General features: G+C 34.7%; 2 protein-coding genes and 1 long non-coding RNA gene across 5 annotated transcripts; all 3 read left to right on the top strand.

Moving 5' to 3' along the window:
* The first annotated feature begins 179 nt into the window (after positions 1-179).
* Positions 180-1,436, top strand: LOC136822919 (uncharacterized). Its single transcript, XM_067079225.1, has one exon. It carries the CDS (start codon positions 180-182, stop codon positions 1,434-1,436), a length of 1,257 nt encoding a protein of 418 aa, XP_066935326.1.
* Positions 1,437-11,132: 9,696 nt separating this feature from the next.
* Positions 11,133-13,202, top strand: LOC136822880 (uncharacterized). 2 transcript variants are annotated; one of them, XR_010848958.1, is made up of 4 exons: positions 11,133-11,428; positions 12,042-12,215; positions 12,509-12,553; positions 12,867-13,202. It is a non-coding gene; the product is annotated as an uncharacterized lncRNA (long non-coding RNA). The 2 variants fall into 2 exon arrangements; XR_010848959.1 differs by having other exon boundaries at positions 12,042-12,200.
* Positions 13,203-14,130: 928 nt separating this feature from the next.
* LOC136822932 (uncharacterized) lies at positions 14,131-21,025 on the top strand. 2 transcript variants are annotated; one of them, XM_067079236.1, is made up of 15 exons: positions 14,131-14,354; positions 14,593-14,698; positions 14,842-14,997; positions 15,206-15,352; positions 15,554-15,704; positions 15,814-15,891; positions 16,226-16,248; positions 16,554-16,992; positions 17,552-17,690; positions 17,823-18,095; positions 18,282-18,770; positions 19,250-19,389; positions 19,550-19,633; positions 19,810-19,932; positions 20,437-21,025. In XM_067079236.1, the coding sequence occupies exons 1-15, from the start codon at positions 14,164-14,166 to the stop codon at positions 20,625-20,627; spliced, it is 2,730 nt and encodes a 909-aa protein (XP_066935337.1). In that variant the 5' UTR covers positions 14,131-14,163; the 3' UTR covers positions 20,628-21,025. The 2 variants fall into 2 exon arrangements, with proteins under 2 accessions (XP_066935337.1, XP_066935338.1); XM_067079237.1 differs by lacking the exon at positions 19,550-19,633.
* The last annotated feature ends 3,585 nt before the right edge of the window (positions 21,026-24,610 follow it).

Here is a 24,610-nt window from a genome sequence, read left to right on the forward strand (position 1 = left end):
ATGCTTACACAAAAGTTGAAGGTTCAAGGTTGGACTTTCTTCGTCACAATCAGCAACAATTAAGGGCCGAATGTTATCAAGGTTTAGTTGACCATCTTGAAAATGCTGCAGAACAAAGAAACTTGAATGCGGGTCATGTTATTGTTTTGCCTTCAACCTTTTCAGGGTCTCCCAGAGCCATGCACCAGCTTTACTTGTATGCTATGGCTGTAGTTTCTAAGCATGGAAAGCCAGATGCCTTCTTGGCTTTCACGTGTAATCCTAGATGGCGTGAGGTAACTGAGAACTTACTTCCCAATCAGAAAGCGCACGACAGGCCTGATTTACTTACTCGTGTGTTTCGCATGAAGTTATTTGCCATGAAAAAGGAAATAATGCAGGATGGTATTCTTGGAATGGTTGTTGCCCGTGTTGATGTGATTGAGTTCCAAAAGCGTGGTTTTCCCCATGCACATATTTTGATTCATTTTGCAGCTGAATTTAAGTTGAGAAATGCAGATGATATTGACCGCTTGATTTGTCCACAGCTCCCTGATCCAGAAACTGAACCTGAGCTTTACGATATCATTAAGTCCAACATGATTCATGGACCATGTGGTGCTTTGAATGACCGTAGCCCGTGTATGATTGATGGTAGTTGCTCAAAAGGCTTTCCAAAATCTTTTAACGATGAAACGGTTATGAATGTGGATGGCTATCCTTCTTATCATAGACCTGACAATGGCCGTATGGTTAGGGTAAGGAATCTTGATCTTGATAATAGATGGGTCGTGCCATATTGTCCTTATTTGTGCAAAAAATATAATGCTCACATTAACTTGGAAGCCATTAAAGCTGTCAAATATCTTTACAAATACATCTACAAAGGCCATGACACAGCCCATATTAGAAATGGTAACAAGTCGAAAGTAAGAGAGCGAGGCCATGGAACAGTAATCAGTCGGATGTATAATGCAAGTATACATGAAGGTGAAAGATATTTTCTAAGAGTTTTGTTGTTACACGTTCCAGGTGCTACATCCTTTGAATACTTGAGAACTTTTGATGGGGAAATCTATCCAACTTTCAGAGAGGCATGTTTAGCAAGGGGTCTTTTAGCTGATGATAATATCTGGGTTGAGACTTTGAATGAAGTAGTTCGTGTTGCCACACCAGTCAAAATTCGAAGAACGTTTTGCACCATCCTCATTCATGGTGAGCCAAATAACCCGGCAGAGCTATGGGAGAGTTTTAAGGAGCACATGATACAAGACTTCTTACGCCACCATAGTGAATTGCAAGCTGAGCAAATGACTTTATCTAACATTGCAAACATGCTCCATCAATTTGGAAAGTCTTTACAAGATTTCAATCTGCCTGATTTTGAGAGATTGTTCAGGAACAACCAAATGCTGCTGCTAATCGAGTGGAAGCCGACCGTGTTAGGCCATCCTTGAATGAGGCTCAAACCACTATAGCTGATGCTGTCATTAACGCTCTTTCAAGTAATGATTTCAACTCTGCTAAGCTATTTTTTATTGATTTATCCTTCAAGGGGTGAAGGCAAAAAGATTCATGTTATCAAAACCAAAGAGGATGTGGCAAAACTCGAAATCAACAATCAACCAATGACTCAACAAAATGAACGATCTTAATGAATCATTGAGTAATGATTGCAAAACTGAAGACCATTATAAAAACACAAACTAATATATGACTAAAATTTTATTATTAGAAAACTACATTTGCCACATATGCAATAAGCTAGCCCCTACTGACTGTATTTACTGCGAATTATGTAATACCTGGCTTCATAGAACCTGCCTCAAACTTAGCCAAAAGTGCTTTAGGATCCTCGATGCATCACCTTATCCTTACTTCTGTCCACCTTGCTTCCAACCAAATCTTCCTTTCTCCACTCTTACCAACAAAGCTTTCCAATTAAACATAATAAAATTAAAGCCATTGAAAGCCATTGAAAGATTAACCTGTAACTTTTGTGATAAAACAATAAGATGTAACCAAATCAAAGTAGAATGTTCACTTTGCTTCAAACCTGTTCATCAATCACTACTAGGTCAAAAAACATTGATTAGGCCAATGTTCAATGCTTTTCATTGACTGTCAGGAAGTTTTATTGACTGTCAAAATCAAATTATTGACAAAAAGTACTTAACGCTGACTGTCAATCAATTTTCTTGAAAACTAAAAGAATATATTGACTGTCAATATTGACAGTCAATTTTTTGTATTGACCGTTCATTACTTACATTGACAGCTGGCAACAAAATAATTGACAGACAATAAAAACCAATGACTGTAAGAAAGGAAATATTGATGGTCAATGCAAACAATTTGTTGTCAATAACTTACAAATGACAGTCAAGAAAACTTGATGACAGTCGATGAAATACATTGAACATGGGCCTAATCAATGTTTTTTGACCTAGTAGTGAATATTGCTTAAACTTAAAACATTGGTTTTGTAACAAATGCTTCACATTTCCATTTCATGAACTAGATCACCATGAACTAACACAAATAAACTACAACTCCTTAATCAAAGATAACTTTACAAACATTAAACACACTGATGATTATTCAAGAATTGACATCCCTAACCTTACATTAACTGATCCTAGCTCTGAAGATAACAACAGCATCATTGTAAATTTCTCATATCATAGATTCTTTGAGCTATTTAATCTACTTCAGAACAAACTGGTAAGTACCTTCTCTGTTTTTCACACAAATATCAGATCTATAAACAAAAATCTTGATGAACTCTCATGTCTACTTAGCCATCTAGATAATCCATTTGATGTTATTGGATTGAGCGAAATTTGGGAACCAGACGACAAAACAAAACACGAAAAGACCTACTCTCTACAGGGATACCATGACTTCCGACTGATCAGAGGAAGAACCCAGAACTCTGGCTGTGGATTCTTCATCAAAGATCGTCTAAGATTCAAGGTAAGAGAAGAACTCAATTATTCTTATTTCTCCAACACTGAAGAATTTCAAATATTCTTCATCGAAATAATAAACAGCACTGAAAATATTTTAATTGGTGTAATTTACAGACATCCAAAAGGTAATCACTTCAATAACTTTATTGATAGTCTAGCAGAAATACTCAAGTTCATAATCAGAGAAAATAAAAAAGTCATTATTATGGGGGATTTCAGCATTGACATATTAAAATACAACCAACATGAAGAAACAGAAAACTTCCTAAATTTGATGCTCCAAAACTTACTCATTTCTCAAATTACAGGGCCCATAAGAATCAACGACAACGGTAAATTCACACTTATTGATAATATCTTTTACTATGACCAAACAACAGCTATATCTAGTGGTAATCTATTAAGTCAAATTTCAGATCACCTTCCAAACTTTCTACAGATTCAAGTAAAAGAAAAAGAAATGAAACACAAAACCATACAGAAAAGAGACTTTTCCAAATATAATCCTGGTAAACTTAAAACCGACTTTCAAAAGCTCAATCTCATGAATCAACTAGATAACTTAGTTACTGTTGACGAAAAATACAATTTCTTTCACCAAAAGCTTGAAAATCTCTTGAACGATCATTTACCATTAAAAACCTTCAAAGAAAAATCCAAAAACAACAACAAACCTTGGATCAATGAAAGAATTATTGCACTAATCAAAGAAAAAAGTAAAATCAATTACAAATACTACAAGACCGGTTACCCAGAATATAAAAAAGCACAACACCAACCTCTATTCTTAAAGATGGAAATTTGATCACAGACTCAGACCAAATAGCACACACCATAAATAAATACTATACCAATGTAGCTTCTGATCTTGTCAAAAAACTTCCGAAAACAAACACTTCTTTCAAAACTTTTATAAAATCAATGAAAAATCCCATTGATAGTTTTTACTGCAGACTAACCAGTACTCAAGAGGTAAGTAAAACCATAGATACATTGGATGAGAAAAAAACTGAAGACATTTTCAAGATCCCAATAAGAGTTGTCAAAGATCTAGGTGAGTATATATCTGAACCACTAGCCCACATTTTTAATGCATCTTTTACACAAGGAATCTTCCCTGATAAGCTCAAGCTGGCCAAGATCATTCCCTTACATAAGGGTGGAGACCAAAGTACACCCAAAAACTTTAGACCAATTTCAATTTTACCTATTTTCGATAAAATATTAGAAAAACTAATGCATGTTAAACTCCTTCATAAAAAAACACAAAATCTTAAACAATGCACAATACGGATTTCAAAAACATAAATCAACAAGTCTAGCATTGATAGATCTTCTAAACAAAGTCTCACAATCTCTCAAAAAGAAATTATTCTCGTGTATCTTTCTTGACCTAGCTAAAGCCTTCGATACAATAAGTCATGAAATAATGCTCCAAAAACTTTCTCATTATGGTATTCGTGGAGTCTCAAACAACTGGTTTAAATCATACCTATCCAATAGGAAACAATGTGTATCAGTTGGAAATTCTTTATCAACCCCTCTAACAATCGACTGTGGAGTTCCACAAGGTTCTATCTTGGGACCCCTACTTTTCATTCTGTACATCAATGACATCATAAAATCTTCTCAAAAACTTTACTTTGTCCAATTTGCAGACGACACGTGCCTCTTCATGGAAAATAAAGATAAAAAACTGCTTTCAGAAGAACTCAATTCCGAACTAAACAATGTCAGTGATTGGTTAGTATCAAGCAAACTTAGCCTTAATGTAAATAAATCAAACTTTCTTTTTTTCAGCAACCGGAAAGATAAAGAACCCCCTGAACTGAAAATCCAAGGGACCATCATAGAAAACAAAGAAGTGGTTAAGTATTTAGGTATTATGATTGATAATAAACTTAAATGGGATCATCACATGAAGATGGTCTCCCAACGAATATCTCGTGGTTTAGGTATATTACATTCAACTAAATTCCTAGTCCCACCTGCCCTCCTATGTAATTTATACCATTATTTTATTCAGTCCCACCTGTTATATGGTATCCTTGCCTGGGGATCACCATTGAGTCACCTTACAAACATAAACAAACTTGTAAATAAGGCTGAAAATATAATACAAAATCACACAAATACTAAAATTCTACACATTGACCAACTTTACCAGATTGAAAGCTGTAAGCTAATATTTAAACTTAAACAAAAGACTCTTCCAGAAAATGTCAAAAAATACATAAACGACGCTAACCATAACCATGACCTTGGCACTCGTCAAGGTGACCAAGGCATGTTCATTAACCATCTAAATACATACTTTCCTTTAAACAGTCTTTCATGTAGATTCTGGAATGCTCACTGTAATAATATTTACGAACAAGACATGTCACTCTCATCTTTCACTGATAGATTGAAGAATAAATTCTTGCAATAAACAACTAATTTCTGATACGATATCAAGTCGTTTGTATTCCCTTTACTTTTTCTCTTTCATGAGGAATCATACATACCATGTAAATATCTGTAAATAGTTCTTCCTCTGTTTCTCTTTGTTCAATTAATTTCATTTACTTACATTCTTGATGCCAATAGGCACATTTAAAGCTGTCTTTGCCACTATATATTATATATATTTTATGTTAAGTCTATTTATTTTTCTTAGCATAGCTTATGCTAATACTTACATTTTACTTATATTTTATTTAGAAGTATATTATTTAGAACCCATTATATTTATTTTAACTATTTAGCTTTTAGGAACAACCATTATCCTTTGTATCACCGCTAAGGTGATATTTAGATATTCTATTTTTTAAATGTACATAGAACCAAAGCCCAAAAGGGCTGACTTATGTACATAGATATATTTCGGAAACTATTATTAGAAAAGAAATCATATCATATCATCATGGTCCTGGTGGTTGCGGTAAAACGTACACCTACAACTACATTATAAAGGAGGCCAGAGCTCAATATTTCACTGTTTCCACCTCCTCCTGGACAGGTATTGCTGCAACACTTCTTGATGGGGGGAAGACGTGCCACAGTCTTTTCAAGTTGCCTGTACCTGTTAATGATGGTTCTACATGTAGAACCTACATGTTGCTTGAAAAGAAGTCCTCTTTGGCCTCTAGCACAAGAATTTCATTTGAATCAAAACATGCGGACAGGTATCGGGGAGCAAGAATTTTCCAACTTTCTTTTGCGATTGGGTGAGGGTGCTTTGCCAATGAAAGCTCACGGACCATATCTAGGGTGCATCGAAATTCCAGAACAATGTGTGCTCCCTAAAGACTCTGATCTGATTCAACAAATCTTCGGAAATTTTGCAGATGGTGAGGACCTATCGAAACGGGTGATTTTAACTCCAACAAATGAAGAAGCCTTGGAAATCAATGAAAACATTTTGCAACGTCAGACGGGGGATGTCTGTTCTTATTTCAGTTTTGATTCGGTGGTTGCTGATACACAGGAGGAAGTTGATCTTTATCTTCAAGAGTTTCTAAACGCAATTACCCCAAGTGGAATGCCTAGACACAAGTTAAATCTTAAAGTGGGGTTTGTGGTAATGTTACTTCGTAATTTGTCCCTGAAAGATGGTCTTTGTAATGGAACGAGTCTCAAGGTCTGTAATTTACAAGACAATGTCATTGATGCAGAAATTCTTACTGGTTTTTTTGCTGGTCAAAGAACTTTGATTCCCAGGATCACATTTTGTCCCAACGACACAAATTTACCATTTCAACTGAAAAGCGTCCAGTTTCCATTACGGCTATCTTATGCTGTTACAATCAATAAAAGCCAGGGGCAAACTTATGAAAAAGTTGGTATATTTTTGCGTCGACCATGTTTCTCACACGGACAACTGTATGTTGCATTTTCTCGCACACGTGCATTCAACTGTGTTAAAGTTCAAATTTGTAATTCATTCCAACAAGGGTATGCTAGACGCAAATGCTATACAAAAAATGTTGTATACCCTCAGATTCTTTGATTTTATTTTACCTCCTACTTTATTATTCACGAGCTACTTAGGATGTAAACGGAATAATAACTACTTGAACAAAGAAAATTTGATTGACTGATGATTTTTTCATTTCAATCGTTTGTTGAGTTTTTCTATAACGAGATTGTGTTTCTGTATATAATTTAGTATCTATAGTAGCTTTTCTTAATCGGAATGTCTTTCACATTATTTTTGATTGGGTTGGGTAGGGTATTGATAAGAAATTGCCATTGTTTGTGCAAATACAATTTTGATGACATTAACGGTTAAACAATTCTTATGAAGAGATGAAACTTGCTTTGTTACTGCCTTACATTCAATCACTTGCCACCGTCATCGAGATGTCAATGTTTGGAAAGAAGACAGCTTTTCACCAACCTAACTTGAGATCCCCATTCTATATGGGAGACAAACCATTTAATATGGTTTGTTTATGGTAATTGCATTTACCAACCTGCTCAAGAGTCATGTCAACGAGTTTCATCACTACCCAAATTTGACTGGAGAACCTTCAATGAGATCCCCATTCCATATGGGAGACAAACCACTTCAAATGGTTTGTTTTTGGAATTCATCTGCGACTGAACCACGATGTGTTGTGAGGCAAGCAGTATTAAAGAATTTCGTTTAGCATGTTTCATCATCCCACTTTTAAAAGCTGAATTCATGTCCATCCCTTTGCAATTAGCACAACCAATGACGATTTCTTATCCCAGGGCTTGATTAATGATGATTTGTATTAAAACTGAGATTGAGCCCTGGTAATTGTTAAACCTTTACTCGAATTGTATTTGTTTGTTTACTTACTACTTACTGATTTTATCTGGTTCAGTTTTGTTATACTTATCTTCTTTTTTTCAGTAATAATTAAATCGAAGATTAAAAATGGGCAATCTTTTGATAAAAAACTCCTTCATGGAGGATCAAGAGTGCCAAACAAAAAAACTGACCCCTCGAATTAAGTCCTCTTCGACCCAGACTGACGGGGGGTCAGTCATTAATGAAATTGATGACCACAGTAAGACATTTACATTCTGTTATTTTGGATTTTATCATTGTCACATCTATTCATTTTGGTACACAAGCTTCTTAAATCTCTATTGTGATTTTGTTCACTTTACAATTCTTGGGAAATTTCATTACATTTTTAGATTAAAAAACCCAAATTTAAGGGCTTTGGTACGTAACACCTTTTTCACAACACCAATTTACTACCCTATTGTTTTTCTTTTAAGACTATTTTTGTTTTCCTTACAGCACGGTTGATACTTGGCATTGTTGCCAAATCCCGAGAGGAGCTCAAGGAGCTTCTCAAAGCTCAGAAAAAAGTAGAGATCCGTAAGAAAAATTAAATGATTTTGTTACCGTTTCGGTAGGCTGACCATGAGTCAGTCAGTAGGAATAGTTTTGGGCCCTTTTTTGGCCATTTTTTATGACTTGTTTTTTTCAGTACAAATCTCTGTAAACAAAATTTTAAAAAAGTTCTGGAAAGGGAATTTCAACTTCCATCTGAAAGTATGAAAATCGGGTCATTTGCAAAACTTCAATATTTAGTTAACCTAAAATGGCCCAAAATCAGCCATTTTTCTTGATGCAGCTATGCAAGAAGTTTGACATTTCAAATTTGGCTAGAAAAGTAGACATTTAAAAGTACTATTTTGAAATGGTATTGTTTATAGGGTTTTCATATCTAGATTGCAAGATATCTTTAAGTTTGAAGTTTGATTTTTGCTGCAAAATTTGTTTAATTTTAATCTTTAAATTTCTGTTACAAGTCATCGAAAAACGACCCAAATGGCCCACTGACTAATTGATGAAATAGTTCAAAAACTCATTTATAGCTGGCATTTTTTTCATTAGCTTTTACAGTATTTTGTGATAAATTTACAACAATAAAACTGTACTCCATACTTTTCTTTTAGTGAGCGCATACAATTCCAGAGCCCGAGCCTCCTCCTCATCGTCGTCGTCTTCACGGTTCTCAGGAAGAAATCGGCTCGGATTTTCAGCGCGCCCACAATCGCACCCATCTTACTTTTTATCTTAAAATTCAAAATGGTACCCTCAGCTGCGACAATGGAAAAGGGATGCGCTCACAGATATTGTATTTAGCACACTAGATTGAGCTTTTTTAATCCTATTTCAGCAAAGTCCAGCATCATCGTGTGTTTTATATTGGATATCTGTGGTTGAGCTTTCCTTTGCAGTTTGTGGTTTGTGTTGGTACCTTGTTCTGTCTGTTTGATTGTCTGTTTGTTGTTGTTCATAAGAGACAGATCCTGGTCTCTCTACTAGCTAAATACAAATCAAAAACACTTTCTCGAAGATTTGATCATGTTCCATTGAGATTGGATCTCATGTTCAATCTCCGTCAATTATAATTTTGATGTTTCTATCATTTTTATGCAGCCCTGGCTGGGCTGGGGTGCCCTGGGATGGGTCTTCCTTTTTATTCTATTATGAATAGAATGCAACACACAAACATATAAAAGGTTCTGGTAAAAGGAAACTGAATAAAGTTCGTCTTTTTTACATTTTGCGGGTGGCAATATTACAATTAGACTGTTTTAAAGGGGCGCCCTGTCAGCAGTGGCGTGCGTGGTGGCACGGGGGGCCAGGGGGTCCAGGCCCCCCCCCCCAGCGGAGCCCTTTTGAGAAGGGGCGCCCAAAAATAAGGGACGCCAAGAAGGATTTTTCAGGCGCCCATACATATCGAAAGATTGACAAATGAAAAAACAAAAATGGCGCCCCTCATCAACTCAAAAACTTAAAATTTTCTGGCTCGCTTCGCTCGCACACTCCCTTTTTTGTGTTCATAATGAGCGTATAGAGAGGGGCGCCAAAAACAAAAAATCTTTAAAAAGGGCGCCATATTTGCCTTGGCCACCCCAGAGAAATTTTCCCACCACGCCACTGCCTGTCAGTGAGGCAGGCACAGGGATATCCCTCAATTGTGGTATATATACTATATACTGCAGTAGTTTTCATTCATAGCTAGCCTATGAAGACTTACTTATAACTGGTACATATAGCACCGGTCTACAAAAATAATAAACAATCATCCAGACGGTGTCAATCGAACGAATCGAACGCCGAATCAATTGAACGCAGAATCAATTGAACGCAATTGAACACAATCGAATAATCGCAATCGAATATTACCCAGGATTTTCCTGTTCAATTGCTTCGATTACGTTTGATTGTATTTGATTATGTTCGAGAACGTTCGATTGATCTAGATTTTATTCGCTTTCGTACGATACTTAATAAGCACTCTGCTGCCCACGCTAAAAAGCTCTAACAGAATGATCAAATTTAATTTAATCGCAATCAAACTCATCAAACATAATCGCAATCGAACCAATGGAACATAGTCAACTATTACTCGAACCAATCTAACCTTACTCGAACGCAATCGAACACAATCGTAATCGAATATTGCCCAGGAATCGGCCGTTCGATTGAGATTCGATTACGTTCGACAATCGAATCACGTTCGATTACGTTCGATTGGTTCGATTGCGATTTTTGTTCGAAATTGTTCGATTGACACCGTCAGGAATCATCGACTATAAAAAATCATACTAGAAGAAACTTTGACTTTAGCAAAAGAATCTGATATCTACAGAAAAAATATTTTGTCTGTGCGTTCAAAAGATATATATGGTCAATTATGTACAAAAACTGCCTGTTTTTCTCCTTAAATTTCCTTGAATTTTTAACTATTTTTTTTGAAAAATGTAAAAACAGTGACGTTTATACCACAATTGCAGTATACCGCAAAAGACGTTTTTTCAAAGAGGCCACCCTGTTGAATAATTATGTAGTCCAGCCAAAAAACAATGATACAGCCATGCATAATTACTGTATCATGCATATTGTAATGGTTATGCATGGTTGTATCATTTTCTGCTGGACTAATTTTCACGAAATTTAAGGACTACATAATTATTCAACAGGGTGGCCTCTTTGAAAAAAGGTCTATTGAGGGATATCCCTGAATGCCTGTTGAATAATTAGGTAGTCAAGCAGAAATTACTTAATGAAATTTAATCCCTTTTTTAGCAGATCACCTGCTGCAACGCCATTCGCTGAGTTTTTTAATTACAACTGTTACCTATAAAGTGTCCGCGTGGCGCAAGCTAGAAAGTGGAGATAGGACTTAAAATAGGACCTAAAATGATTCTATGGTGTACTTTCTAGCTTGCTGCGCTGACACTTATATAAAGAGAAAAAAAATTCACTAAATTTTGGCAAGGTTGGGAAAGTCTGAGAGGGGTATTTACTGAAGCTGCTACATGAGAGTCACCGAAATTAAAGTTTTAGATACAAAATCATACATCATCAACTGGGTGGCCTCTGGTCTGTTTAGATTGTGTTCAACAATCTTTAGGTATCAGTAACACAGTTGCATAGATAAAAACTCAGTTTGCGGCTGATGGGGGCATCCTGCTGATCATCTGATAATCTTCAGGTAATTTCATTACGTAATCTTTATGTGCTTAATTATTGAAGTCATAATGGTGTCGTCCTTAGAAAATAGTCTTTAGGCACGCTAAGCAGTCTCCCAAATTAGCAAAAAATAATGATCCCAGGAGAGTCCTCGCATCGATTCTTGTATTTTCATACATTGGTTTCGAAATCTTCAGAAAGCAATTATTTAGGTGTTGGGTAGAATGTAAATGACTACCAAGGCAAAGGTTTTTTCAATCTGCGGAAACGTTTAGACGGGGGTATGGTGGTTCTGTTATTATCAGTTAGGGTCAGGGTTGGACTCAAAGGTATTTGTTTGTTTCGATTACTGCTGTGTCTCGTTGGCGCAACCAGTTAGGCTTCGAGTTTGGAAATCAAGGTTGCTTGCATTTGGTGGTTCGAGCCAAGGTAAGGGAGTATATTTCAGAAATAGGTTAAAAAAGTCAAAATATAACTTAGAACAGTTCAAAAACTCAGAATAACATCAGAAAGTAGAATGGAAGATAGGAAATAGAGAAAGTAGAGAAAATCCTGGAGAGTCATTTAGAATCTACCCACGACCAATTATTTATGCCTAATGACTCTTAGGGGACTTCTTTTTTTGTTTTTTTTAGAGATGAAAAGGATGTCACTTTATAACATAATGAGATGTGGCCCTCTTGCCTTCAGTTTAACAGAAAAGAGCCAGATCCTGCCAGAGCTTTTATTGGTAATCTGCCATCAGTAATTGAACTCCACCGCAAGGTTTGATCAAGTTTGTGTAGTTCCAGGAGGTGCAGTCACAGGAGGTAGTAGCTAGGTGGTCGTTTCTAATTTAATTTGGAAATTCCAAAAAATACCTGGTATTAAATTAAGGGTGGGAAGGACATCAAATATACCATTTTAAAACTATTGCATGCTACTAAATTTAGGGTTGAGAGGGTATTTATTTCAATTCTTGTTAGTATATCCCAGTTCCTGAATATAACATTTTGTCAAATTTTGTCTTGATGTTGCAGGATTTTGATGAAAAGAAATTTTTATACATGCTTGGTACAGTGTTTTGATATTGAAAATATAAGTTTCTCCATTTCAATTCTAGGTACTTTCCCAAGGGGTATGCAGTTACCACAAGACATTATTAGTAGTATGTGTCTTTTTGAACAATATTTTATTACAACCCCCTTGCAGTTTATACTACCATCTGTTAAATCTTTTTCAATTATAACTTTGTATGCAATGCATGCTTAACCCCCTGCTCTCCCTGCCTTTTTAATAATGTAAAGCAAGTGCCCTAGTTTTTGATTTTGCCTAATATTTTCAAATTAGTTTTCAACTTTTTTCATTTCATTTCATTGCAATTTTTTGTCCCACTAAACAATGTTTTCTTTCAAAAATACAAAAATGTTTTTGCGATCTTTTTATTATTCTTAATGTCTTACTGCACTTTTCTTTTACAGATAACCTTAACTGAGAGCTCAGAGGTTACAAAAATCGCTGGTTTGGTTTTAAAGATGCTAATTACTCAGACAGAAATGTCTAAGGAACTTAAATTGACGACTTTCAAAATGAATCCAAAGAGAAATGTACTATCAAATAATGTTTGGGATCTAAAGATTTTTTTGTGATTTTATAGTTAAATACTATTTATTAATGAGGATGAAATTTGTTCGCTTTATAGCTTTAAACAGTATGGAGCTCTAAAATGAGATTATATTAATTGTATTTTTGACAAAATCATATGCCCATAGCAAAAACTTTCATAGTAATATAAAATTTTTTTCCTTTGTACATTAGCTGTTGTCTGTTATAATCTTATTATATTTATTACCCATTTTTTTGAAAAATTCTCTTTATAGATTCTCAGAATGTTTCTTAATAATGTTATTCCTGAAGATCATGATCTGAAACACTTCTTAAAAATCTTTGAATCTTAGTAGAAAAACTTTCGGAATCTTAGTAGAATAACTTTCGTAGTTAAAAAGGGTCCGCATAATGTGATTTGGTTGCTATTTTTTCATAATTCACAAACTAATTAATTGATTGTAAATTTTATCAATTTTTGCTAAGTAGTCTGGTTGGTTTTAATACCGGGTGACCCACGAAAAAGTTTGGACCTTTCTCGGCGTCTTGAGGCCGAACAAATGTCCCAAAGTGCTCGGAATTTTGGTATTTAAAAAGTAGATATCCTAACTTAAAATTTGAGCTATCACTTTTTAAATTTGACCAACTAGTTCTCTACTTATGACCTTTTAAACTCAAAATTCACTTTTCGGAAAGTGTAAAAAACAAGTAAAAAAGAGGTATTAAATTAATGCAATCAATTAGAAAATCTCTTATAAATTGACTTATTTAACGAGTTTTATGACATTAATAATTATTAAAAACACCTTTTAAAGTAGTTTTTGTTTAAACCAAGACTAGTTTTTATCAAAATTGGCACTTTCAAGGAATTTTCTCAAAAACTGTATATCAAAAACGTCTAAAAATACCTAATTTGATACCCCTTTTTTACCTGTTTTTTACACTTTCCGAAAAGTGAATTTTGAGTTTAAAAGCTCATAACTAGGGAACTTGTGCGTCAAATTTAAAAAGTAATGGCTCGGATTTTAAGTTAGGATATCTACTTTCTAAATAATAAAACTCCAAGCACTTTGGGACATTTGTTCGGCCTCAAGACGCCGAGAAACGTCCGAACTTTTTCGTGGGTCACCCGGTAATTTCTTACGTTTTAGGTTTTATGTGTTAGATTAAGTCATGCGTCCAAAAAGGAAAAGATTTATCAAAGGAAAAGGATGTCTCTCAGAGGAATTTAAAGCCCATATTCGTAAAATGGCCTTAGCAGACCCAGACGTTGTTGCGAGACTGTCATCGCAAGAGGTACTAGAAATGAAGAAATTGGAAAAGAAAACTAAAAAGCGCAAGAAGAAGTGTTCAGAACGAAAAAGGTTATCATCAGTTTTCCTAGAGTTTTTTATTTTTCTTCTGCAAATAATTGATCAGTGACAGCTTTCTTTTTGGAATTAATTAATCAATTTTGTGTCATGCACGTTTTTAGAATCGTCTCCACATAAAAACTATTTTGTCTTCTACTTACAAAGATGACAGTGCTGTCTCAGGATGTACCTTCTGATTTTTTCGTTAACGTTGATTTAATTTGATGAGCTTAAAATTATTTTCTTATAGAAAAAATAGTGGCAATTATGTCACTATAGACTTTGATGATGATGATAAAGCTCCTGTTAAAGAGAAGAAGGTTGTCACACTTTCATTCGATTCTGATAACGAAGACGTAAGTTGATACGTTTGTTATACCATATTGTTTTGTTTTTGTTTTTTTTATTTTTCTCATATTATAGCTAAATCAAAACTGGAAAGTATTATTACCTAGAAAAATAAAATTATCATTCATTATTTTAAAAACATTTCTTGCAGCCATTGGAATCAATGGTAGATGATTCTGCTGATATTTTACCATCATCATTATCATCCTCTAGAAGTTTAGTAAATCAAGGTTCGAGTGGAAATGATAATGATATTATGATAACTAACAACAACGACGCTTTAGAAACTTTTGACTCAGAGTCTGATGTAAGTTTTTGATTTTTGCTTGCAATATTTTTGTATATTCATCCTATAGTTTGTGCAAAATTATGAATTCATGTTAATAAGTGTCCATTTAAAATGTCGATGCTGATCTAAAAAATCTAAATAAAGTAAATGTTTTTATCGCCAAAACTTTGAAAAACAGTTCGCTCATTATTTTGAAACCTTTTAAAATTGCTAACATTTTTTAAAGTTATCAGTGGAAAATGAAGATCACATCGTTGATTATCATCTTTCTTATCAATTGGAATTGAGAAAACAGAACTGCCTAGTCCCTGCTGATCCCAGATTCTTGAAAGTTGCTATACCAGATTTTGATCAACAAAAGGCTAACCTCAAGGTAACTTTATGTTAAGATTTTTATCAATCATTCCACCCAGCTGTATTCCACTTGCTTAGATACTAAACATATAATTTGTGTCTACTGATTCACAAGTTGTATTTCACTTAGGGTGTATGGTGTATATTAATTGTTAGAAGGTTTACAATTTGTCAAGTTGACAAAAATCATCTTATAATGTATATAATTATTTGTTTAAAGCGAAATAAATATGTTGTCGTGACTCGGAAATACTTTCAAAAGAACGAAGATGTTGATGGTAATTGGATTTATTTTTGTTCATGTGACAAAGCAACATCAACATACATCGAGTCACTTTCATTTGATGCTGATTTATCACAAGACATCAAAGGTAAGTACTTGAGTATTATTTTGAAACTATAACAGTGTCAATGGTAATTTCGGAATTAATTAGGTGTAGTCTAAAAATAAGCTCAAGCTATTTAAAAACCTTGTTATAGAGTGCTGCATCCATATTAATTGTCTTGTACCAATCATTGCGGAAATTGACTATTGGGAGGAAGAAGAAAGTATAATTGGTATGCACGTTTCCTTTAGAATCTGAGAATACCCCTGGAGATGGGAGTTTTTCACACTTCTACTTAGCTTATGAATTTTTACAATGGGGCCTACGATTTACTTAAGAAATACTGGAGTTGAGCAATTCCCCTACGCTACAATTAAGCACAGCAGAGTAGGAGATTAACAATAAGGGTGATTTTACGCATTGGCAATGCTTTTAAGTTTTTTTAAGATTCGAGTCTGCTAAATGTAATGCTTAACCGTTATAGTTTAAACCCTTCTTTAAGATTTCTTTTGAAATTGATTTTGAAAAAAATGAGTAAGTCTTTATTTTTGTTTTTTTAATTTAAGGGTACCAAGAGAGTTTCATACGGGTAGGTAAAACGCCAAACGAAATTCAATATAATATTCGTACGTATAAAAGTTTCAGCCTTTTGAAACAAAAGAAGAAACAATTTTTTCACCTTTGCACACGGTATGCGTCCAAATTCTTTTGTCAAATCTGATGTATCAGTATAGGTGACGCGTCTTCTATATATATAAATATATACATAGAATATTATCTTTAAGCAACCAAGCTATAAGACATAAATTTTATTATTTATTATATTAATTATTATTATTTTATTTGAGGAGCAACCACACTTTATGAAGAAATAAAATATATCTTCATATTTAGGAAGATGAGATAAGTGATATTCTTCGTGAAAAAGGAAAAATTCTCGTGGTTTATCGTGGTTCAGTGGGAATCGTGTCAAATGAAAGATCACAACTGATTTGTTACGTTTGCTCGAGTGGTGTCTGTATACACTGTAATGAAGTTCGACGTCGCAGAGATGATAAGGATTCGAATAATCCGGCCTTTTTTGATGAATTCTTGGAGTCTGCTCACAGTGTATCATCAGAACGTAATAGGAAAGCAATATCGTGCAATAGGATTCCATTTCACGCAGACGAAAACATGACCAGAAATCTACACCTTCACCCTTGTCAATATCTTAAAACTGAAGACTCCTTGCTCGTGTGTCAAGATAATATCAGTTGTTGTTCTGAAATCATTGGTGTTTCATCTCGTCGTCTGAAGCTATTTATGAAAAACACCTATTTTGAGTGCATTGGTAATTTTCTTTTATTAAGACGTCCCGAATAAAATGTATATGATATATAATATAATAAAGAGTTGACTCAATATCTTTGTTTCAAACTCAGAGTTTCATGGTGCGCAGGCACCAATCTTCAGTGAAAATCAAAAATAAAGATATTGAGTCAACTCCTTATTATAGTAACGCTCTATTTACTTATTGAGCACTGTATTGCTGACCAATACGGTTTAGGGGCCGTAATGTACAAATAAATACCTCGTGGGTTAAGCATTTTGTTGGGTTATTAAGAAAGAGACCAAGTAATACATTGCTGACATCTTTTCAATGTAATGTGATCACTATATTATCTACACTCGATGTGTTGTTATTGATAAGGTTTATCTATCTTTAGATTTCTATATTAGAGCGGGATAGGAAAACATTTACCAACTGTTTAAGGCAACTTCCTATAACCGTTCCTTGTCGAGTAAAGGGGTTAAAGGGTTTTCAGGATAATTAAATGATTTGGCACTTTTTGTACGTGCACGTTTAGTTTTCGCTGAAAGCATTTCAATGTTTGTCTTGTATTTTTAAGTGAATGACAGCCGTTGTACAGGTTGTGGGGCTTTTCAGAGCTACGATGGTTTGAATGACTCGATTCTCAATATGGGGAAGTTCCTGATTCACTATTCATTAATGAGAGATTACATGTTTCATTTTCTGCACGGAAAAAGGTAAAGCAGTGTTAATGAATGCAAGGCAAATATTTAAGAAATACTGCTCAGATAAATATGGGACTTCGTGGATTTACTTGTACTTCCATGCACCCTCTTTTCATCATAAATTTCATACACCTTTATTTTTAGTTGTACACTTCATGGCTATTACGAAGTTTTCTCGTTGAGTCAGAAAAGCTCTGGCCACGAAAAATGCGAGCTGACGTACAAAGACTTCAAAGATTCGTGGTATTCCTTTTTGGAGCTACTTGACATCGACTTCAACGAAGGATCGATTTGTAAAATCTGCAAACAAGATCCTGCTGCAATTATATGTGATGCAACAAGTTTGGGTCATCAGAAGAAATTCTCGGCCCTGGTGCTACAGGAAAATCCATCCGAATTATGTACCCAAAAGTTTTCGTGAGTTCTTGTTTATTTAGATTTTACCGAATTTGCTATGGCACTACGGTATCTCAGCATTTTATAAAAAAACGACAGTTTTGTTAAAAGTTTTGTGACTGTATGAATTGAAGCTTTTAAGCATCAGTGAATCAGCTTATTTTTTATGCTTCTTCATACTAAATAAATCTCACTCTATACTGCTAGGAAACATGCTGATCGCTTGGCTATCGCTGACAAAGATTTACGGGACTCATTCAAGGAATGGGTAACCAAAAAGAATGCGTCGATGGAATTTTCCAAAAAGCTTGAAATTATCTACCCCGTCATATTCCGTACGTTAAAGTGGGCTCGTGACACGTTCGGTGATGATCTGCCAAAATCGATCAAACTTTTTTTCAAGTGCCTTTACTCTTCAAGTCCAGTCTGTTCCTACTTTGGCGAAAACGATTTGAATTTGAGTTTAAGGATGCTTGAACCAAAGTGTAAGAGTGATGCTGCGTTAATGAAGAAATTCCAACTCAAGCTTCCTCTGCTTTTTAACATCCTCACTGATTGCAATTTGGAAACATGTCTCCCAGAAGAACACTGGAAAGGGTTACTACTTTACCTGTCAGACAAGACTGGGATACCTTACCGTTATGCCTCCGATGTATACAGCGGTGGATCTTTTATCGAAGAGAATGAACTCAGCAGGTAAAAGTATCTGTTTTGAAGGTTAACATTATATGTAGCCCCATTTAACATCCTTCCCAAAAATAAAGGCACGTTCCCTATTTTAAAAATCTTTTAAAGATTTACTGTTTTATACCAAATTATTTTCACATTTGTATGGTAAATGGGTGTAAAATGGCGGTGCCGCAGATAAACATTTTGCCATTTTGTGATCTAAACTAAATACTTCAAACCAATCCCCTTATTTTTACTTTATCCCACCTCTAATCTCCTGTCCACTCTATGAGGAAAAGAGTTAAGGGATCCCGCCTTAAAGAAGGAGATGTTCACACTGAGGTAAATCAAAGAATTCTTTAGAGTTTCTTAAATTTCTTCCTTTATAAGGTTTCCATTTAAGTTAGTGGTGACCTTTACCAAAAGCTTTGGAATCCCTGATCTTAATTGACTGATTACATTTGCTTTTATTAAATTGCAAATTACTATTACGTATTCCATTTAAGCTTTCCAAATCTTCCACCCTTGCGACCGAGAGGCAGCTACGAGCAGGATGCAATAAATACAAAATACGGCAATTGTCGCAAAAATTATAAAGGTCACCCAAACTTGACATCTGGTATATTCACTATCTACTGCCCACACGGTAAAATTTTTTGTGTTCCCATTCTTTTTATAAATGATCATTTTGCCTACCACATTTAAAAGTTATTATGTATGGATACAACTTGATTGTAGTCGTTTCAATGTTTTGGTGCAAACAAGTAAATACAGACAATCTATGAAAACTAATGCGTATCTTTTAGGTATTTGTTATGGCTTTCAGGTGATGGATAAAGAAGAGTCGCCAAATGTTCCGTTTACAATATTCAGGAGAAGGTTTAATAGGGGTGTGTTTCTTGAATTTACACAAATTACTCAAAAAATAATTTAACTCTGTGAAAGATCAAAGTATTTTGTCTTTTTGATTAGAGCTTTGAGGGATATAAACCACACTTCAAGATCTTGTTGTTCTTGTATAGAGTAACTACTGAATTCGAACCCTTTGTTTCTATTTTTGATCTAGCTCCGGATTACATTGTGTACGATAACAATTGTAGCCTGCACTCTTACTGTCTGAATCGTGACCCGCTGTTCTTTCGTTGGACAAAGTTTCTTATAGATCGTTTCCATTGGAAGAACCACACTGGTAAGCAATCTTAGTAGATGGATGTCCCAAGAAATTTGAGTTATGTAATGAGATAGGATTTGTAAATTTACTTATTTTTAGTGTTAGCTATTGAAGAAAATACCTAGAATTTCTTCATTTTCGAGTCAATTTCTAATAAGCGCTCCATTGGGGGACGTGCACGGCTTATATCGAAATTGTATTTTTAGATATATTCCATATAACGTTACATGAACGTTGAAACAACGTTGTGTGCCAGCTGGGAAGGTCCATGCCACACTTATTCCTTAATTACTCATGATCTAATTACTTAAATTCGTTTTTTCAAAAGCAGTTTGTTCTTAAACATGTCAAAGAAGCGAAAACATAAAGTTTTATCTTCAAATTCTGAAATTGATTTTTAACTGTGACCAGAGACCTTAAAAGAAAGCGGCGCTTAATGGAGGAAATACGATATCAAATGTTTTTTCTTTTTTTATAACGGACCTCTTTCTTCGCACTTATGGTCTATTTTTCTATATTTAGCTTGTGGAACTGGTTACTGCATGAATATATATTCCGAGCTTGAGAAAATGAATAGCCAAATTAACGAGCAGCAAAATGCAGCAACCAAACGTTTGAAGACCCAGTTATCATATATGCGCCCCGATCACTTCATGTCTCATTGTCGATTCTTTATTTGGTATCGAAATTATTTAAAACAGTCTGCACTTTGAACCTATATTTGAGGAATGTTTGTAAATAATTTATTACAAAAAATCTATCAAAATATAATTGGAAGTGTGGTGAACTACCTTTGACAAGAAGTACCTTTTGATTTCAACACGCAAATTTTACACATAACATAACCGCAAAATTGATAGAAATATTATACTCTTAGGTGCCTAATAACCCCTCCACTTTTTTGATTTTTTTCTTCCTAAATTTTCCTACCTCTTCGTTTATTGGGCACCTGAGAATACTCCTTCTCACAGGCAGTGTTAGATGAAAGAATGTCACTTTGAGAATAGAAAAAACAATCCGTTTTCTGAAAACTGAGAAAAAGTTTGTTTTTATTTTATTTTTTAATTTATCCAAGGTTTTACTGAAATTATTCTTAGCAAGCTCTTTATACTACCTGTTTATATGTTTATAAATAAAAAAATCAAACAAAGAATGAAATACATTTCCGATTTGTATGAGTTTAAGCTAATCCACGGCCTTTCTTTGTGACTTCATAACCCGTTTATACTAAATGAGTTTTGATTTTTTTGCCTGTCATTATTCAAAATTTGAATGTCGCGAGTGGAATACCTATTAATCTTCAATATAAAATCACTACTTATTTTGACCGACGGGGCAATATGATGTGATGGAGTTGTATATTTTCTGCAACAGCCTAAGTGGTCAAAAATTCTTTTTCAAATTGGTATTTTTTGATAACATATCATTGATAGCAAAATCATTCATAACATTAATTATAAGAGCTAAAAGTACTGTAAAATGTTTCGTGAATTGCAACCTACAATATCGGCCAAAAGTAAATGGAATTTTACCCATTCTACTGGTTTTTCCTATTGCCCTCCCCTTCCCCCCTCCCTACAATGTTGCTGAGTCAGTTTGAGGTCTCTCATGCTCAAATTCAACATTGTAGAGGGGGGAGAGTGGCAATTGTCATAGAAAATTAAAGAAATTCCATTACTTTTGGCCATTATTGTAGCCTGGATAAATAAGCTCATAATTTTAGAAAAAACAAAATTTACCTCCACATGCAAAGCTTTAAAATTATAGCGTTTGGTCTCCCTAGAGAAGAAAAGTATAAACCCGAAGGGCTAGAATCGAATCTCCTTGGTAGGGTTTGAAGCCCGTGGCCGCCCACGCTAAAGCTCTGAAGGAGCGGGCAAATATCAATTTTCCCGACCTTCAGAGCTTTAGCGTGTTTGAAGAAAATTTCTACATCGAGTACCAGATAAGAAGCCTTCCTATCCCACCAAAGTTGCGCGGCCTTGATTGACCCGCCTGGTTTTTTCACAAATAACAGATTGAAACTAAAATTTACCACTAAATTTCGAGAACAATTGTCTATAACTCAAAGGAATTGCTAGATTCAACCCGTTGTCAAAAATAAGCGCATATTTTATAAGGCTTTCCTTTTTCTTTCCTTAGAGATTCGATTCTAGCCCTTCGGGCTTATACTTCATTGATAAAAGTACAAACTCATGTTTCGAAAAACTTTCCTAGTCAACCCAAGGCAGCAAAAAAGACAAAGAAAAGCAGCCTATAAGAGTTTAAACCATTGAAAACATCCAAAGATTATACCAAAGTCCATAAACAAGTTTGAATGTATCACAATGACCAACCAATGGAGTATAAGCCTGAATGGCTAGAATCAAATCTCCTTGGTGGGGTTTGAACCCACCAAAGTTCCCCGGCCTTGAGTGACCCGCCTGGCTTTTTCACAAATACGGATTGAAACTAGAATTTACCGCTAAATTTTGAAAAGAATATCTATCGAAAACAAAGGAATTGCTAGACTCAATCCGTCGTCAAAAATAAGCGCATATTTAAGGCTTCACTTTTTCTTTTTTCTTTCCTTAGAGATTCGATTCTAGCCCTTCGGGCTTATACTTCATATTGTGACCAACCATGTTTTCTTTTTTCTTGAAGGATTAAACTAGCCTCTTTTTCACTGTAACAGGAAGCTCTATCGTCACTGGCAAGTGGAGGATCATCTTATTTTTGTGTCAGAATTGCTCCGCACCATGTAGATCGGTCCTTACGGCTTTAGCTATGTGAGGGCAAGCAAGCGGACTGCATTCTGATTTGAGAAAGTAAATCGTTCTAGGTAGACCAGGCTGTAAACCTTAAGATAAAATATGTTTAAAAAAACTAGACTGTGAAATAGTTTACAGTCTGGATATCTAGGCTAATTACAACCTAATTACAACAAAATCATGCTTGCAATCATTTTAATTAAGGGTTTAAAAATTTTACAAATCCCTCCCCCGTCTATTAGATACCCCAAAGTATTAAAGCATTGATTTTTTATTTTTGATCAAAACCATCTTTCAAGGACAAATTAAAAATGTAGCGCATTTTTGTTCAATTTCTCTTTGACATGGATAGAGAAAAGTCAGCTACATCAAAATAGTATTAGGGTTTAAAGAGATATTTACATGGTGGGTCTTAACTGAAATTTTAGAGGGTTGAATATGGTTAAAGTCTGAAGAGGGTGTATGGTTTCTATGAGGCGATATTTGCTATCAGAGTTTAGAGAAAGCTTGGAGAAAAATTTAGGGGACTTAATATTCAAAGCCAACATCCCGTAAGATTTTTCCCATAGGCTTAGCCTTCATTTTAACCATAGTCCGGTATAAAAAACAATGGTCTGGAAGCCTATTGTTGTAACTTTTTTTTAACTTTTTGTTAATAATGATTCGCGACCTTAATTCAACAAGGTTACAGCTCTGCATTTTGCGGTTTTTAATAAAATGCATTTGAAAATTTAGTAGCCTCAAATTTGATGATATATTGCTTTCAATATGTATATTTTAACCTTACAGAAAACCTTTCGAAATGATAGCTATATTAAAGAGAGTCAGCTCAAACGGCAACAAGGTTCTATCTAAACACATTTAATCTTGTTGATGTGAGGAAATTGCCGTAAAACATAAGCAAAAAGACAATAACAATAGAACCTTGTTTCATTCTGTTAAAAGTAAAAATTCGTGATAGAATTTTGTGGAATATGCTATTTTGAGCCATGGAATTTAGATATTGATAATTTTACAACATAAAAACAATCTTTTTATCAAAAATTATCCTTTACCAAAAATCTCAATTTTTTAAAAATTTGAGATAGAACCTTGTCGAAGTAAGGTCGCGGCATTATAAAACAGGATTTGCTCAGCTTTTAATCACGTTTCCAAATATTCCTCTTTGGATTGGTTCAAAAGTTAATCACATGATCAAAAAGTGAGCAAAACAAACTAATTTATCAACGAAAGTTCAAGTAGGTAACAATAGAAAGAAAGAAAAGGCTTCCAGACCAGGGTTTTTATACGGACTATGTTTTAACAAGTCTAATCGAGAATTTCATATCTAATATTTCACGTCAGTGTTCCTGGTTACCTATCTCAGGGCCTGAGTTTCAGAGGTTAAGTTTTCAAAGAATATATTAACTAACCTCGTTCCCTGCGTATTATCAGCTTTTTTATGCTCACTGATAGTGCTAGATAATACGCCGGGAATGAGGTGGGTATAATAAATAAAGCCTGGAATACACGGGGACGAGGTTGTATATTAACCTCTGAAGACCAATCATAGAAATTTTATCACGTCAGCGTTCTTAAATCTTAGAGCTTGGGAAACGTTCAGGGGTTTGAATATTGCCAAAATCCTGCTAGATTTTCCCCTTAGGCTTAGCATATATGGGCTTAGACTTCATTGTTAACAAGTTTAAGAAGAATATTGTATCTAATCGTGCAATGTTTCACGTCCGCGTTCTTAAATGTTAGGAAACGAATCGGAACGAAAGTCACCCACTTATTGAAAATTTTAGGCGGATGGGTAATTTAATGACGATTTGGGCAAAAAGGCTCGGTATCCGAACCAAAGTCACCCATTTATTGAAAATTTTAGGCAGATGGGTAATCTAATGGCGATTTGGGTAAAAAGGCTCGGAATCCGAACGAAAGTCACCCATTTATTGAAAATTTTA

This window comes from Clytia hemisphaerica, unplaced genomic scaffold (assembly GCF_902728285.1).
Source record: "Clytia hemisphaerica strain Z4C2 unplaced genomic scaffold, Clytia hemisphaerica genome assembly, whole genome shotgun sequence".
Lineage (NCBI taxonomy): Eukaryota > Metazoa > Cnidaria > Hydrozoa > Leptothecata > Clytiidae > Clytia > Clytia hemisphaerica.